This window comes from Cinclus cinclus, chromosome 6 (genome assembly GCF_963662255.1).
Source record: "Cinclus cinclus chromosome 6, bCinCin1.1, whole genome shotgun sequence".
Classification (NCBI taxonomy): domain Eukaryota; kingdom Metazoa; phylum Chordata; class Aves; order Passeriformes; family Cinclidae; genus Cinclus; species Cinclus cinclus.
The window spans coordinates 39,307,476-39,326,185 of record NC_085051.1 but is presented as its reverse complement, the minus strand read 5'-3'; the positions used below and the strand labels follow the sequence as shown (position 1 = coordinate 39,326,185).

At 38.9% G+C, this 18,710-nt stretch overlaps 1 protein-coding gene across 2 annotated transcripts; it reads right to left on the bottom strand.

Annotated features, from left to right (window-relative positions):
- Positions 1–156: 156 nt before the first annotated feature.
- On the bottom strand, positions 157–18,431 carry ZNF410 (zinc finger protein 410). 2 transcript variants are annotated; one of them, XM_062495078.1, is made up of 10 exons: positions 18,193–18,431; positions 9,142–9,277; positions 8,619–8,852; positions 8,136–8,327; positions 7,108–7,267; positions 6,612–6,793; positions 3,817–3,906; positions 2,599–2,724; positions 1,912–2,049; positions 157–405 (listed from the first exon to the last, which is right to left on the bottom strand). In XM_062495078.1, the coding sequence occupies exons 1-10, from the start codon at positions 18,223–18,225 to the stop codon at positions 350–352; spliced, it is 1,347 nt and encodes a 448-aa protein (XP_062351062.1). In that variant the 5' UTR covers positions 18,226–18,431; the 3' UTR covers positions 157–349. The 2 variants fall into 2 exon arrangements, with proteins under 2 accessions (XP_062351062.1, XP_062351061.1); XM_062495077.1 differs by lacking the exon at positions 157–405 and having other exon boundaries at positions 1,422–2,049; positions 18,193–18,429.
- Positions 18,432–18,710: the final 279 nt, after the last annotated feature.

Here is an 18,710-nt window from a genome sequence, read left to right as displayed (position 1 = left end):
ACTATTTTCCTTATCAATCATCTTTTCCTCACTTACTTAAATAGATGTGTCTCTTTTTGCCACCTCAATCCTTTTTTCCTTACACTACAACAACACAGCCTTACCATCAAATCAGAAATACAATACCTGTCAGAGCTACCACATTAGACAAAGATATACAACTGAAATAATTACATTTTTAATCAAAGTACTAAATCAAATCCACTAAATTCAGGGGTTTCACACTGCTACATTACAGGCACAATGCACCGGACTGCAGCATCCTCATTTGTGACTCAGTCTCCACACTGAGAACAGGCTTAAAGCTCCTTGGAGGGTTCCATGAAGGCTGTTACCAATGTACCAGTTCCTACACAGGTTTAATCGTGCAGGACATAGAGAGGCTGTTCTTTCTCTGGGTACTCCCTGGAAAAAAGCAGCGATGTAACCATATTGTCACCATGCCTTGCCACATTGAAAGAGGAAGGAAAGAAGATTACTTCCATGCTCAAAGTCTGTGATTTAAAACCTCTTTGTATGGATATAATTGGAGCAGTGGGACTGAATTTTTAATACATACATTTTAAAGGATATTTACTAAAATTGGTTGCTAATTTCCATAATAGTAGTTAATGGTGCTGAAAAAAGAAATTTCCAAGCGTATGAAATGAAATGGGAAACCCTAAGAAAGGAGGAACAAAAGTTCAAATTATTATGTCCTATCCTTTTAACAAATACTAAGGTGACACGCATTAATATTATAACAACTAAATTAAAGTCTTCATATTGGTCCCTAAACAGAAATTGCAGAAATGGGATAAAAGCAAAAGCATCAAACTAAGTTACTGAAACTCACCTCTCTCTTGCTAAACAAAGTTTTGTTCTGAAAGGAGGATTACATTTCTGTAATCCTAAAAGAGAGCTGCACTCTCTTAATGTATCTTAAAAATGGTATGGAAATAAAGAGTTTCAACTATGGTTCCGGATTTTTGTATTTTATGAAAATATTTTGTTATATTCAGTTACAAGATTTACAGCCAGTTCAGCTAACCTACAAAAACACTGTAGGAAAGAAGACATCTCACTGAAGTAGCTCCCATCAATTGCTGAGATGGCAGCCAAACTGCATCAGACTAATTCCCAGGTACCTGGTGGAGCTTCTGCAGGAACCCCCAGGTTCAAATACCGGTACTAGCAGCAGCACTAACTTTCCATTCAGCTAGGGAGCAATATAAACTCTAGGCATTCCCTGTACATAGAAGCTATTACAGACACCTTAGCAAAACTCTGCATTCCCAGTGATGCCAGTTCTGAAGACTCCAAGTTAACAAAATATTCAAAACACCATGTCAAAGACTCAGTTAAAGAGCTTGATGTATCAAACAAATTTTGGAGAAAAATGACTGGGAAAGCAGGAAAAGAACACAGCAAATGTAACCAAATGATATCAAGTAGTACATTTATTTCATATAGTAAGTCAGCTTCTGACAGTGAGATGTATTAGAATATACTCTCTGAAGGTAAAGGGTGGAAGGTAGCCCTGTTGCTCAAGATACTGAATATTTGAACAGTGCCTAGCACAATGAGGTCCTGGTCCTTAGCTGGGGCTCCTAGGTGCTCCAGCAAAACAAACACTTTAGGCTTTAGTAGATGGACTCCATAAGCAGTTTTGAAATGGCGTTCCACAACATGGGCTAAGTGACACCTATGCAACAGACTTCACCTTTTAAGCTCTGCAAGAGAAAAACTTGGTCCAGCAGATCTTCTCCAACTCCAGTTTTAGGATTCATCCACTATCTACCCACCCCTCTGTGCACAGTTAAAGCAATGTTCATTCATCCCACTGCAATATGGTGAGCCTCAAGGAGGAATGATCGATCCCATCTCAGTCACCACATATAAGAGGGCGGAAAAAAGAGCAGCTGGTCTCACCCTCGTCTACTCCAATAATTGACTCAGTGTCTGGCAGATGCAGAGACTCAACACCAAGACTGGGTTGAGAGTTCATGGAGATGACATTCTTACTATGCACTGTCGATTCTTCCAGTAAACTGCTGCCCATCAGTGACTCTATTGTGAAAAAACAAAGGGTACAAGAAAATTCTCATGATGCAATGACACTGCAATATAAGATACAAATCCCTCTCCCACTTCAAGTCATATTGGCTTCTTCCCTAGATATCTACTTTATCCATTCCTACTCTTTGGGCATTCAGTGCTCCAGTAGATGTTAAATACTATGTTTACTGTTTTGAACCTTAATATGGTGGGATCTTACACAGGATTAGCTTTCTCTTTAAATAATTCACATTGTGTAAAAACCCAGGCTGCTTGCAACAAGAAAACCAAAGGAAAACATCCAAATTAAAAACCCCAACTAGATATATATTGATTTTGAAAACAATAAACATATCTGCCCCTTGACCACCATACAAAAATACACTTTTGTCTTCTGTCTTAGAAAAGGGGAGAGTAAGCAGTCCTCATCTCCAAGAAGAACAGACTTTTGTTTCTTACTGGCTTGTGGTCTCATGTTATCAGGACAAACATCTTTTCTTTGACCATCCGCTAATTTTTTCCTCCACTTTTCCCCCAGAGTGAGTGTGCTCCCTTCTTTACCTGGCTGTTCTCGCTCCCTGCTGCCAGCTGTTCCAATTCGGGAGTGGTGTTTCCTCATATGCACATTTCTGCTACCACTCTGGGAAAATGTCTTCCCACAAATTTGGCACTGATGGGGCTTCACTCCTTGGAGTCAAAGGGGGAAGAAATATCCCAAGAATTACCAAATGGGGAGAAGAGACCTCATCAACTAAGAAACTAATAACAGTTTTGAAATAGCTGTTAACACCACTGGTGCTAATTTATCAGTAAAAAACAAATGAGAAGTATTCCCATCTCCTGGAGGGCCATAAGCTTCTAGAAGAGAAGAAGTTTAGATATCAGTAATGGCAATTGTTGGAAAACTCAAGTCTGAAGAGTAACAAAGTCTTCAAGTCAGATTGATGAGAAGGAACAAGTAATTTCAAATATTTTACTCATTGATATGGAAATACTTGATGTCCCCCACATAGAATAAAATGACCAGAGGCAAGGAAGCTGTCTCCTGCCATCACATAATGAATTGCAGCATCTGGTTTACAGTACTGAGCAGAGACTTGATGATGACTTGTCACTGTGAAAGGATTTCCATTTTCGAGAGCAGTTCATCATTTTCACATTACATGTATGCTGTCCATACTTCTTGGCTCAATGGCATGGAAGCAAGGCGACAGGACAGAAAAACCATGGAGAACTCAATCTCAGATGTTACTACCTCAATAAAATCTCCCATCCCCCAAACATACAATTTTCATTGTGTGATGATGATATTTAAGATAGATTGATCAAAACAGAAGGCAGCAGCTTTGAAACACTCATGAAATACATTTCCACCTAAACCTTTGTCCAATTACAAGTATGTAGTAGGAAAAAATAAATGAAAACCCTACCTATGGCAGAAACCCACTTTCAAGAGATTTCAGATTCAAATGGCTGTGGTTAATATACAGAGATGCTAGAGTCTCTCTTTTGAATAACCAAATGGCAGACATGAAAAAGATACTCAACTTCATGATATTTTAGAAACAATTTTAAAAATATTTTTTTTAATGTAGTTTGAGTTTAGTAATAGAAACAACCTAGAAGATTACAGGCTACAGGCACCACAAAAGGGAAGTCAAGAAAGACAGTGAGCAGTTCTGTAGAAACCAGGATTTTACTTAAGGAAATCAAATCAAAGTCCTACAATAAAGGTCTTTTCTTCAGACAGATCACAGAACATCAGATGAAGACTCTTACCTGAGTGGACAACCAAGTGTTTCCGAAGACTGGAGTATTCAGCAAAGGAGCGACCACATCCCTGTGCCTGACACAGAAAGGGTTTTTCTCCTACAAAGGAAAAGTAAGCTCTTAGATTTTGGGACCACAGTCTGATTGCCCAAGTCCCTGAGAACAGCCTGGACATCTCTACTCCATCCTCCCATATGGCCTTATGTATATTAGAGTTCCATGGAAATTACACATCCTTCCTAAGTCTCCTAAGGCTTGTATGGCATTCTCTTCACCAGAGGAAACAGTGGCACTTTAAAATATGCTTATTCTAATATTAATTATTTTAAAATATTCTTAGACCATCATTCACCAAAAGTGAAGCAAGGGACCACTGTTTCTAGATAATCTTCCAAGTACATAAATATCAATAGAGAAATATAAAACTACTTGATCTATGATGTATCTTCTATATGCAGTTCTCAACAACCAGCTCTCTGTTCCACACATTCACAAGGTCCTGCTCCCTTTCTGCTCTCAGTGCCAGAAATCCCATTAACTGTATTTTGCTTCATATCAGATTCTATATTTTATTTTAGATCAGGCTGAACTTGCCAAAATCTTGTGAGGGATGTGTCAGTCATTTATATCTATGTGTGGAGGAACTGTAATTCAATGCACAAATTGTTCTCATGGACTGAAATTTATATCAGAGCTATTTTTGATTTATTTAAATTATGATAAATTGGGAGGTTACTACATTAATGCAGTGCAATAAAATTAATCTGTTTTGGATACTCTCTTAATAAAGCTAAACATAACTTTTGCCTGCAACATTCCACTCAAGAACTCAATATACCATGTTTAACACTATGATTTTAAGTCTTTAACTGGACCTCTGTACAAGACTAACAGCAAGATCACAAGAGATTAATCAAGCTATTTTAACAATTTATTGTATAACATATACATAGTTCTTTCAGAGTAAACTTGTTTTTAAAGGTGTTTCTACTGTGACTTTGCCTTTAGAAGTCTTCTCCCTACAGCTCATTTATTAGCCTCTTATCTACAATAGCATTTGACAGCTGTGAGCAAAAAGGATCAACACAACATGTTCCAATTGGTGTTACAAAGCTGAAATATGTAGCAGAGTCTCAAACACCGATTGTACCTTCTGACCTGTTATAAATCTTTAAAAGTTTGGAAAAACTACCATTGACCTACATAGCAGTGCATAGTTCCATCTGTAAGACACCCCAGAGCTGTTTACACTTTGCAATTTCATAACACCTTTGGTCTGATCAAATGCCTAATTCCACATTATCCATTTGCAGCTTAGAAAGTTACTATTTACTCCTCCAGAAGCTTCTACTCTGTTGGTTGCAGAATGCTCACTTATCAGGGAGGACTGTGCATGGAACATCAGCTGGGCCTATTAACTTAATCTGCACCTTGGCTAGGAGCTGTAAGCGTGAAAGAAAACTGCAAAAAATGTAACTGCTGTTACTACACATTCCAAATTTTAGTATTGGTATATACAATTTCTAACTACATCCCAACATCTGCCCCCAAACCATGTGTTCTAGCTAGACTGCACATACTTTAAAATAGCAGCCTTTTCCCATGTGTATCGACAAACCACATACCATACGGTCATGTTTAAGTAAGGCAGAAGGCACAAACAGCTGCTGGCGACCCACATCATCTGTAATTTCATTTTATCAGGGAGGCCTTGTTCTCACACTTGTGAAGGTTATTTTGAAATGTTAACCAACTGTAATACAATGCTTCAGAGGCCATCAGGGAATCTCTAACAATATTCCAAGAAGCCTGAACTGGGCCATTTGTTTGAGTGTTGTGATAACCCTGAGGCTTAAAAATCTAAACAAAATCACCAGAACATTCACTGTGAACTTTGCTGGTCATTAATTAAATTGCAGGTCACTATTAAATTGCTAGTCATTTCAGCAGTAACTTCTGTGCCTCTCTCAAACAACTTTCTCATACAAAAACACCTAAAGCACTTTGGCTGCTATACCAGCTTCTAAAAATACCAACAAGGCAGGATTACATTCTCCAGAGAAGCCATCATAAACAAATCATGTATAAAACACAGCACTATGAAATAATGGTTCTCATTTTATTTACTATAAAAAGCTGACCATGAATTGAGAGTATACAGGCTCCAATATACCAAAACATCCCAAATTAGCATTGGCACAAACACAGCAGTTTGCACACCATAATGCTGTCTTCTAATTAATGCTTTTTTCTACTTTTCTTAGCTATTGTATTTTTGCTACTCATTCCACTGCATTCCTCATCTCCCTGTATGTCCCAAATGTAGTCATTTTACAAACAGCATAGGTAACACAAGCTAGTCAGTCAGGCAGATGTCAGTACAGCTCCTACTATCTAAGCTATTGAGCCTTTCAGGAATTTCAAATAACCTCTTTACGAAACACAATTTTACAAGTCACAGTCACTAACTATTCCCTTGGTAACAGTCTAATTTCAAACACCCCTCCCTCCATCACACAGCTGGAAGGGAATCTTCAGAGTATACATCTGAGCAGAATACAGGATCACCACATACTATTTGAAAGGTAAAACCTGTGTGAAACTATACAGGATAGCAAAAGAAATTAGCACGTGATTTAGCTGACCCATAGATCAGTGTGAATTGACAGAAAAGGGACATTAATGGAGGGCAGAGGTAAACAACATAATACTTTGAATAACTTGAGGACAGAGAAGGAAGTGGTTTATTCCTCAGGAAAAACCCCACCTCAGCAGACCACAAATAGGTGAGGTCTAAAACACACCAGTGTGAATCCGTAGGTGGTTCTTCAGGTTTCCAGCTGTTGTGAACTGTTTACCACAGCCCAGTTCTGTGCACACAAAGGGTTTTTCACCATTGTGAGTTCTCATGTGCACCTTCAGCCTCTGCAAGACATAGAAACTTTTTCCACAACCTTCTGCTGGGCAGGTGAAGGAGCGGTCATTCCTGGAAAGCAACAAAAAGCTGTTTCATTGCCAGCTACTGCAACATATTTTTTCATGAACACTTGATTTCTTTGTTCTATTAAATATGAGTACCTGTTAAAATACAAAAATTCTAAACCAAACATAACAAGGACCTGCAAAATTATCTAAATCTAATCCAAGGGTTTCAGCATAATTGACTTAAAGCACTCAACAGACCTAATATTTATAAATACCAGGTTTTCACAGCTTGTCAGTGTCAAAACCTAACATGATCTCAAATACAGAGTGCATTTTTTTCAAGGTTATAACAACAAATAGCTTCATTCTGCTCACCGGTGTGTTTTCAGATGGTACTTGAAGTGAGCTGGCCATACAAATGTCCGATCACAGCCCTCAACTGTGCACTTCAGCTTCCTTTCCACACGAGATAAATGAGGAATGGGGCTTGAATCTTTTGGCTGCCCATCTCCTGTGCAAAGATGAACATTTTCCCCTGAAAAAAAAAAAAAAAAGCCCACCGAAATAAAAAAAATTACTATAATGTGTCAAATTTAATGGAAAAAACAGCATCGTACACGATACAGGACTGTGAATCAGGTACGTGTCTGGCTGCTGACTGTTCAGCGTGCTCTACACGCTGCTGCCTAGCCTACAACAGGGATCAGACACAGACTTGCAAACCTTACTAGGCCCCTAAACTATTCCCAACAAGCCATCTAGATCAGATCATCTGCTATCAGATAAAGCTTATCACAAAAAGAATAGAAAGCCAATGCACCAGAAACTGTAAAAATGGTCTGTATATCAATATAAAACAACCAATTTTAACTATCAGCCAACTATTACCTGCTAGTTGAGCTGTTTTTAAAAAACACCTTAGCTAAAATAAGAGATACTGCATTTACTTGCAATTATTTATTAAAATAATTAAGTCAGAAAGCATGTGACTAAATCCAAATATGTATGCTCCAGAAAACTGATCTCCAACTCAGAGGAGCTAAAAAGAAAGTATGATTTATAGTATGTATTAAAAATAGGCTCTTAAAAGTGAAAATTGAAGTTGAAAAACAAGCAGCTGCTGCCAGATAGAAGATATTCTTTACATGTATTGGACAACTAGTAGGCTACAACTTGTAGGCTAGATGGTTCTGCTAGAGTTCATTCCCCAAACAAAAATGAGAAGCCTATTTATACTGAAGAAAAAAAAAAGCATAATTGTCCCATATAATTCTATCACTGATGATTTGAAGATATCATAACAGATTCAAAGCAAGAGAGAATTAAAGAGGAAGAAACAACATGAAACTAGGGGTCTTGTATGGCACATTCAACTTTTGAGACACAATCTGTGGATATCCTACCATTATTGCTTGCTTTGGCATTCTTTGCGAGCTGAGCCCGAGTGGCAGCAATTAAACTGTCATGGGCCAACTCTTGCACTCGTAGGAACCATGGGGTACTGCTGTCTGTGCTATCATGAGAGAGAAAGTCATTGCCAGAATCTTCTGCTTCATCTTGAACAAACACCAAGTGCTCTGCGGGAGACCCCAGCCCTAGAAAAGAAGACAAATTGGTGAAACAATAATGTAACAGAGGGGAATTTCTTTCACTTCTCAGAGATTAAGTGTTCATAGCATGGATGAAATAGCTGCCCTTGAAAAAGTCTCCACTGACCTCTACATTGTAGAAAGATGTTGAGGACTAAATGCTCCTAAAATATCCAATAATGCCCAGCAAATTTCATGATCTTTCCTCTTCACAAGCAGCAGGGACAGAGTTGTACTTGTATCTCCCGCATTCTGCTGAGACATATCCAGCCAGATGACAAACAGAAGGACAATTACCTGCTCTTGTTAAGTTGAGAAGAATGAATGAAGTGCTGTCGCTGGGCTGGAGGTCTTGCAATAAACTAGAAGTTTCTGAAGTTGACAGAAGTTCAGATGGTTTCTGCACATTCTGTGCCCTTGTTTCCTCTCCATCAGGGCCTACATTTACCTGGAGACTTCTCAAGACAGCAGATGAAGAAACATCTTTGGAAGAATTAGTGTGACTTGGAGAAGTGAGATCTCTTTCATCATCTAGTGAGATAAGTGAAACCAGAGTAAATAAAAGTATAAATACACTATGACTAAAAGACACCTATGAGAAATTATTTTTCTAGGAAATGACACCAAAACTTGAAAGAGAAGGAAGGAAGAAGTTTCTAACTAGTCAGACTTCACTATAAATGAGAAGATTCAGTCACTGCTGAAATTGTTCCTCCATCCCTAGAATGTCTTATCAGCAAGAGACAGTGGGGCCAGAGTGAAGAAGTAAAGACAGCTGTATGAAGGATAGGGTCACAAAGATCTGCCACATAGATTTTACCTGGCAACATGAGTCTGTTGCATTCTGAGGTCTCAGTAACAGGAAGCAGGGAGAGACAGGTGATGTCTTTTGGTTCTGATTCCACCAGTCCTTGTCCCAGTGGAATAGAAGTATTTTGAACAAACTGAACCAGCAGCTGAAAAAACAAACTGAAGATTAGGTCAAGAGCAGCACAAATAATTTAAAAAGGTACTAAATCCAGTCCCTACTGCCTTGTAAGAAACACTGAATATAACACCATGAACACACACATATAAATGAAAACTTTTCAATTTACATTAATACAAGGAAAGAATTGTTTGTTATCTCTGAAATACCTATACACTTCTAAATTCTTTAGCATAGAATAAACAGCTCTGGATCATTGCAGAGTAAGTCTAGTTATGCTATATTTGTTTCTAATTAATATTTTACCACTTGATACTTTGCTATGGTCTAGTGTTTCAAGTAAATGTTTTCCACACTCCACCTTTGGTACAGAGATTTTTTTTAAATCGTTGTCTTTAAATACTTAGCTGAAAGTTGGCCTTCTCTAAATTAAAAAAAGCAATCAGAAGACTAGTTACAAAGATGTCTATCATATGGCTATTCAAAATAAGCAGATAATCAGAGAACAAGGTTGGGATGACAAGGGGAGAATACAGACAGCCCATCCAAACCAGCTACTCCTAAAACCATCAAAGATGGACAATCAACCCACACACTAAGGGGATTAACAGAAGAAACCCTTTCCAAAATACTACACAAAACAAGGGGGACTATTGCATAAACAGATATAGGACTTAAACTGAGATGCATTCCCTGGGGAGGAATTTGGGACTGGTCAAAAGATGGGGGGGGGGATTTGTACAAGACTTAGTAGGTGCTGTTTATGGGAAAAGCCAAAGGCAGGAAAAGGAAAGGATCAAGATGGATCAGGGCAAAACAAACACAAGAAAATTAAGACGGAAGAATAAAGGGGCCCATTGCATATAAGCAGGAAGTTGGTCAACTCAGCTGTCTGGCACAGCCTAACTCTTACACTCCACCCTGTCTTCTCATTAAACTCCATTCTTACCTACTTCCTGTGTGGTCCTGCTCTCTGCAGCGGATCTCTAGAGGCACACACTAATTTCTAGTATTTGTCATATACTAATGAATTCCAAGACAGCCTAGTTCACAAGTGAAACACAGTGTAGGGACAGATCCCAAAGAAATGTATGAAGGTTTTCCTTAGTCAGCAGAGCACAGAACCAGGTATTTTGTGCTGCCCATGTTTATAAGGGTAAAGCTACAAGCACTCAGCCTGTGTTCATATGTTTGGTGCCAATCACATCTTTACAGTGTGTGCACACAGGTATTTTCAAACAGGTACTAAACCTCACTAGTGGCTGGATCTTATATGAGAATTAAAGAGCTGTCCTCGTGTTTCTTGATGAGCCCAGGAGGTAAGAGGTTGTTCAGTCCAGCAGATTTAGCCATCCCTAACACCAGTCAGCTCTGGCAAAAATTACTTCCAGCTAACTCTTCAAAATCCTGAGTTACATAAAAGGAGCCTGACACCTGAAAAGGAACAGGAAGTCAGAGAAATTACTTTTTTCACACCTGAAAGCCTTCCTATATTTTCAACCTAGTTCAGAACAGCAAAGCATGTGCCTTGTTTACTCATTCTGTCCCTTTTACAACATGTCAAATTTTTGTCAGAGTATCAAGAGATAATGCTGGACTCCTCTTTACCTCCAAGGCAGACACAGAAATGAGACTATTTTTTCTGTTACCAATGCCACAGCACTAAATATTAAAATATTCTGATTTAACGGAGGAGGTGCTGCTGGGAATTAGGAGATAACACAGTCCAACTTTTGCAAATGGACTGAACAAATTCCGTGAACTGTGCAAGCTTTTTTAAACACAGTCTCAAATTCCGTCCCCTGTAGGGGTTTTAACTCCAGAAAGTTGGAAAGGGGCCAGTTGTAACACTCCCAGACACATACTCCACATTTCACAGAAAATGCTTCTCAAAGCATTTGATCATGTATGATCTATTTGTTTGCCTTTAAGTTTTGTTAAACAAATTAACTCCTGTACTCACATTCTCAGGGATTTTTTTTTAAACACTGAAGAAATATGGAAAATAAAAATACACTAAAAAGTTAAACCTCAAGTTCCTTATCTCTAGAAAACTCCTTGACAAAGATCCTGCATTCTGCTGCTCTCTAGCAAACAGCTGTATGTAGCAAACTTCCTTTATCTTTGGCATTCAGAAGGAAATTGTAGGAAATAATTATTCAAAGGCTACTACCCTCATTGTGACACATTTTAGCATGCAGTCACACAGAGCCCAGATGGACTTGGCTGGGCAGTGAGATAGTTCATGAGTGTCAAAAGAAGGAGACTAAAAAATCCTGATGTGCCCAAATGTGCCCATTGTTTATTTGTGATTAAAACCCAACCATCACAGATAATTTGATTCTATTTTTGTATGTTGTGATTGTCTTAGTACTTCCTTTTCAAAACTATTGCCATGTAATTCCAAATTATTCCTGTGGCAGACACCAGCCTTTTGAACCTCTCTTACATGAAGTGAAAATCTGTTAAATCAAAGAATCTGTAAAGAAAACTTAGTATTTTGTGCTCTGATTTTTCTAAGCTCATTTCCTCTCACAAAGACACTAGAAATACTGATGCTTTCTCAAACACTTTTACCTCAAAGAGCTGCTGCTGTAGGACCCCTGAAGCTTTAACAGCCCTGATTGGTCTCCTCTGAGACCCCCCACCCACACTCTCTCCCTAGGGGCTCCTTTTAAGCTCAGCCTGGGCCAGTCATTCCCTTCCTGAGTTGTGCTGTAGGTTTTCCTGTCTCAAGACCTGTCTACTGGATGAACCTCAGATATTTACTGCATCTGCATCCCTAGCCCCATCTTCTGCTGCTCCTACCCAGACTTTGGATAGACCTTGGACCTGGTTCATCACTTTGCCTTATCCAGGGCTGAGGGCTGTGAATTCCAGTTCCTGTCTCTGCCTTCCATGCTCAGGTGCTGCAGTATTGTGCCCTAGTCTGAGGGCACTGTCTGGGCTGGGATCACCCTTGACTCCCTGCTCACCCTCCCTCAGGAGCAGCCTGTCATCAGTGACAATTATGAAGCTACAAATTAAGTCCTGAAGTCATTCAGATGGCAGTGTGCCATTTGAACTAGGCCACAAGCCCAATGGCACTTTGAAAGTTTTAGAATTGTTTCATCTTAGATATAAGATTATCCAGAGGACCTAGCAAGAAGATGGAACTATTTTTATGTTGCCAAAAAAATACATAGGCAATAAGAGACAGTCCCTCCCCCAGGGACATGCATTCTAATTTAGGATTAAAAAATAGGAGAAAGAGAAGTAAAAAGAGAGTTAGAAATAATGAGCAAGGCAACCAGAAAAAAAGTAGGGACTAAAAACTATGAACACTAAGATATATCTAAATATTATTGGATTGTCTTTCATGTTGAGCCCTACTGCTTCTTACTCTACCATTAAATAATTGTTTTACGTACTTGCCTAGTTTTATACAAAAAGACTTAAATGAAACTTGCCTCCTACAAGAAGAAATCTTTGCTTTAAACCTTTCCATTTCAACATAGCAACATTAAGCCACTAGGGAAAAGCAAAACGCAGCAACCACAAACAGATGCTCAGAAGAAAAAAGTTCCTTTTAACTTGCTTTGTAAAGCAATGACTAACTAGTACAGAGAATTATCATCAACCCAAATAATTCAGACAAAATAAAAGTTTTCATGTTAGTTTCATCTTGACAGACTTTTCCTAAACCTTCCTGTTCAAAATAATTGAATAACTTTGTGGACAACTACAGCAACTGGAATACAGGAAAGAACTCATTACTAACATTGTGTCAGGCTTTCTTAAGCTTCATGCAATATGTTTTTTTATAAATAGGAAATTATAAGGGAATCTGGCAATTGGTTATTCAGCATAGAAATCTAGGAACAGGACAGGTGATAAATTAAATGCAGAGAATACACAAACACTAACAATCTCTAGCAAACTTCAGATACAAGAGAGTAAAAATACTCAGAACTCCTGGGGTATGGGCCAGTACAGGAATAACTCGAATGTTAGTGTCTTGAAAAAAATTCAACCAGAAACTTTGTAAGGAATAGGAACAATATTACCTTGGGTTACCAGAACCCATAGCTCATTGGCAAGAGCAAACTTCTTATGGGATATTAGGGGAATTCTGGGACTGGGTAAAGCATATTCAGATATCTTGAGTGGAGACTGTGGGACTGTGAAAAACTTACAGATGTTTAGGGGAAGGACCAAAGGCAAGGAAAGGGAGGGATCAAGGCAGACAGGAGAGAAACAACTATTGGGAACTGAAGGGGGATTGAGTTTAGTACTGGTTGACCACACTAGCAGGCTGCTGCTCTGCATCATCACGGCAGTCTATCTCATCCTCTCTAACAGAGAGGAGCTCTAAGCAGCTTTCTGCTCCTTAATGTTTCTGAGTACATTAATTTGATTAAATTCATTTTGGCATAGCCTGTGAAATAGAGAAAAACACAATCTGGAAACCCAAGATATGGTCAGAGGCTGAATTAAAAAGCCCAAGGCCTGGAGATAGATACTAGAAGGACTTGAGGTTTGGCAGAGTAGACAGATGCATGACCACAAGTATGCATGTCAGCCAAGGAAGGACACATGTGACATACTAGCATATTTCAAGTCTTTTTACCTGGTTAGCAGGGACTAGATTAGGCCATTTGTGGCCTTTCTTTTCCACAGGAATGCCATTTGTGTTTGAGTGTGCTGGTAAAAGCCCTGTCCTGCCACATAGCCATAATGTCTGCACTGTCTATGTGTGCACAGGCACATTTTTGGAGTTGAGGCCCAGGTGCACTTCTGTGTGCACCTGGGAACAGTGCAGTGGTCTCATGTCTGAAAGATCAGGAAGGCAGGAACCTCCTAGATGATGCAGTATGACAGATCCCATAACCACATAACATCTGGCATCACAAACAGGCCCCAGATGAGCAGTAAATACTCCTGAGATAGTGACTGTAGAATCCCTGCATAGGGAGGAGACTGATCCACTATGACCAAAGTGCTAGAATTTGTAAGCAAAGCAGATAGGTCATCTTGGGAGGCCAGAATAGGAATAGTTAAGAAAACTGAATGTACAAAATATTAAAAGAATACCAAAGGAACAATAAGAGTTGTGAGGTGGCTTTAGTCTATAGCTAAAACATCCCTTGGAATTTGAAATAAATTTTAATATTACAAAAGGACATCCTTGACTTAGGAGATTCAGACTTTATAGGACAGATGTGAATCATACAGGGAATCTGTAATCCTTGGAGGGCAAAGTTCAGAAGCATCGTGATATAAAGAACTTTATTTTTGCTCTGCCACATCACTTTCTTGAATACACCCTCCTTTAACTACTTCTGCTGAAATGCCACATAACTGAAAACTCTGTCAATAATGCAGACAGTCAATATATTAAAAAAATGTAAAATATTTATTGGCTGTTGACACTAAACAAATACTTGTTATCCCTGCTGGTCAACAAGAAATGGTTGGACAGGATGATCCCAGGGCCTATAACTACAAACAATGCAGAATGCTTGTGTTACCAAGAGACTTGGATAATGTCCCTGACCCAAGAGGGAAAAAACCACCCACAACAAACAAAAAACTGTTTAAATAACTGAGAACCTCTACTAGAAATCCTTAACAAAAAAACCCAAAAGAAACATCATTTTAAAAAAATAAAAAAAAAATCCAAACCCAAACAACCAACCCAACAAAACAACCAAACCAGAAACAAATGATGATATGGCCACCTGGAATGGCTAGTATTAAGTTTGTTCACATAATAGATGATTCAAAAGCCAAGAAGTGTCAGGCAGCTGCTTTGGCTGAAGTAGGGGTTGCTGGGAGGGACAGGGTAAAAAGGTTCTCCAGAAGCTCAGATCTATCCTCCCACTAGACAGCTGGAGAGCTAGACTAGATTCCCAGAGCAACAGGGACCACGTCTTTAATCAAAACCATTCCTGTTCTAAATTTAATCAGTGAACCACAACAAAATAAAGAGGTGAAAAGAAAATTTAGTGGATGGAGAAGAGAAAGGAGGGGCTGGAGCTTAAGGGTGTGCAGGGCAGAAGGCTTGTTACCTAGAAACTGGGATATCCTCCTCCCATACAGCCTCTGGGGAACTAATTAAATTACAAGTATCTCTCCTTGTGAGGCACTGAGGAGGAAAGAAAGGAGAGGCTAAAATACCTCTCTTCACCACCTTTTCAATAACTAATTTGATTTACAGGACAGAGCTGTAATTCATTTGATTGTACCAAGAGTTACCCCAAGAGGAGAAAGAATCCTGCATTGGACCAGTATGGTGGAGGTGACTGGAAATACTTGCAGGTATAACAGATCACCTCGAAGGCTTAAAGAATGCAAAATGCAAATCTCAGCAGTTCCCTGAGGAATGATAGTTACATAGCTTTGGGGGGCAGGGAGTCCAGAAGAAAAAGCAGATCCATTTGTCCATACAACTGTCTCCAAGCAACTTTATAACTTTCCATGAAAAGAGGATTCACTTCTACTCAAGCATGATTTATTTAATGGTATGTTGGTGGCTTCTTTAGGGATAAAACCAGTAGCAAAAAGTCCATGCAACAGAGACATAGTGCTTTGATTGTTACCATCTAGATGCCACAGCTAGCTCTTAATTAAGGCATTTCTCACATGGAAGGGTATATGAAAAAACATCTGTGGCTGTAGGAATTGTGGAGCCATGGCTCACTAGAGGATATAAGACCATTATTTACTTTCAGAGACATTTGAACTGCTATTTGGAAAAAGTGCAAAAAGGATATCAACCAGTTTCACATCAAAGGAATAGAAAATAGTACTAACTTAGCAATCAAGTTTCGTAATCGGAACTAGGAAAAGATGGTATACATACATGGAAATAAGTAAGAATTTTTAGTATAAAATAGCCTCAATTAAGATTGAGGAACATAGTTTAGAAGACAGCATCTACAAAAAGGATGCCCTCTGCAACAACCACTATAACCTTTTTATGTACAAGGCCTGTTTCTTCTGGAGAATACACAGCCAAATCTTACTATGGGCTTGCTGGGAAGGAAATGTAACTCAGCCATGAGGAAATAGGACTATTATGTAAACAAGCCTAATTAACAAATACCATACTAAAGTCAAGAAAACACAAGGCCCAGTTGCAGCTGCTATTTGAGGAAAGATCATTGAGCATTCCAACTGTCGTGATCCTTGGCTGTCAGAAATAATCTGACTGAACCCACCCATTCACAGACAAAAGTCCTCCCACCTTATCATTCAGAACTCGGGAGAAAAAAAAAAATACAGAATGTATGAGAAATTAACTACAAGGCAAGAGAGAGAGGAGCTCTGCAGATCATGCTGAGACTACTCAGAGCTGCTCCAAATCTGCAGCTACTTTTCCTGACCAGTGTGACTGAAAGGGCTTTAGCAGCTCTGTTAAGAAACAAATGCCTTAACGCACCACATGGGCTGTGTAATCATAGTTCTTTTTAGACTGCCAATTAAAGATACATGCTGTATCTTTAACATAGAAATTGTATGTTTCATAGGGATAAAAACAAAACTCAAAAAACCCCATTCAATTAAGTCTTGCAAACTTCCACAAAAGTTATTTCATAGCTGTACTATGTCCTCTGCTCTAGAACTTTAGCCATCTGCAGAGGTAAAACTGAGAACCAGGAAAAGCAAGGACACCAAGTGATACAACCTCTCCACCTGTAAGTGGGTAAATGCACAGAAAGCTAGCTCATGGCCACTAACCTGAAAAATAAGGCAAGAAATAGAGGCAGCAGGTGTGGTGCTGAATGTAACAAATTGCAGACACTTGTATCTAGCACATTACAAGTACAGTAACAAAACCCAGAATTTCTCCCCAACTGATTAGTGAGCCACCTCTTGTAAAGGTTCAACCAGAAATTTTAACTGGTAAGAAAACAAAGCTGTTATGGCATATCAGAATGGGTCTCATATGACAGAACAAACTTTACTATCTAATATAACAGACAGGAGGATGTGTTAGGCTTATTATGCAATGTTTAGGGAAAGAATCAAAGGAGGACTCATGGCGGACAAATGAAGAACCAGGGTAGAGGGGAGATAAGAGATTCCAATCATATGTTTGCTGGCTTCTGATCAGTGCTCTGCTATGCCTGATCACCACAGTGCCTCCTCATTACCAAAGACATTCCTAAATATTCTACCCACAAGTGAGTCCACTGCTAGTGGGCTTCTAGTTAACTAATACAAGTAGAAGGCTACCAGAGTCTGAGAAAAAAAAAATATTCCAGGCAGAAACTAAAAGCCCTGGCTCTGGGCAGAAGGACTGTAGGTCTGGCAGAGAAATATGAGTATGCATGAGTCAAGTGATGAGGGTACAGCTATAGGCCACTAGCAAACCATCACTGTTCATGCTTTACCTGTGCCTGTGATAACGTGTATCTCATGCTTTACACCTGTGTTTGTGGCCAGCTGTGCATGCACAAACGTCCCAGCAATTCATGCCCAGCTGTGCTACCAGCTGAACCTGGAACAGTCCAGCAGCCTCACATGGAGCAACTGGAGTCCCTTGTGTGCTGCTGCCTATCACTTCTTCCAACTGCTTAATGGAAACAGGAGTACTTTGAAAAACAGGACTGATAGAATAATTCAGATTGTCCAAAACCAAGTAAAGTCAATTTGGTTTGAGGGGGAAAAAAAGAGTCAATTTGTTATTTTATTCTCATAACAAAAGAGCTACAATAGTGAAAAAAAAAAACAACCTGAGAACAGGCAAGAATATTGGGTGATACTTGAAAAGAGGTGAAAAAAAATTTCTATATTTTCTAATTTTTTTTACCATTCAAATCAAAACATGAAAGCATTAGATGTCACTGAAAACACCTGAAAAATTAGTACATAAGCAGCAACCTGAGTAAACTCATTGAATTCTAAGTGTTGCCCATAAACGTTCCTGGGAACCAAACTCAGTTCATAATTGCTCACCTCAGGTTTGGATTCTAACTCATCCGATAACATTGATTCAAGTGTCCAACTCCTGCAGCTGTTCTCAGCAAGGCACAATTTTTAATTTTTTTTTTTAGTTCAGAGAGGACAACACTCCCTGATTATTTTCATATTTTCCTAAGGGCAAACCAGTGTGGTGGTCCTTCTGCAAGAAGCTCTGTTGTGGAAATAATTAATTTAACCTAAAACAACAAAAAAGGAAACAAAGAAAGAAGAACTGAAAAACAAGAGCAAAGCAAAAAGAAGTGAACATGTGTTGATGCAACTGTAAAATACACTTTGAGGTATCGGTAAAACTCATTTACTGAGGTTCCTGGACTTCTGCTTGCCCTGAGTAAAAAAATAGCCTTTAAAAATTAACTTCTCAGTGTTGGGATGTTATTTAGCTTTTTTTTTTTTCTTTTGCAATCACTAATTTTCAATGGAAAATTGCCTTGTTTGTTCTGGAAACTTATGGGACCAACTGCAAATCACAAAGCATGCAAGATATGAGGAAG

What these genes read in the sequence shown, in the direction of transcription:
- ZNF410 (XM_062495078.1), bottom strand. Translation starts at nt 18,225, where the DNA reads ATGTTATCGGATGAGTTAGAATCCAAACCTGAG. An exon ending in TCTCAACTTAACAAGAGCAG is followed by an intron (nt 8,328 to 8,618) that starts GTAATTGTCCTT and finishes CTTCTTTTCTAG; the next exon opens with GGCTGGGGTCTCCCGCAGAG. An exon ending in TGCCAAAGCAAGCAATAATG is followed by an intron (nt 7,268 to 8,135) that starts GTAGGATATCCA and finishes TTTTTTTTTCAG; the next exon opens with GGGAAAATGTTCATCTTTGC.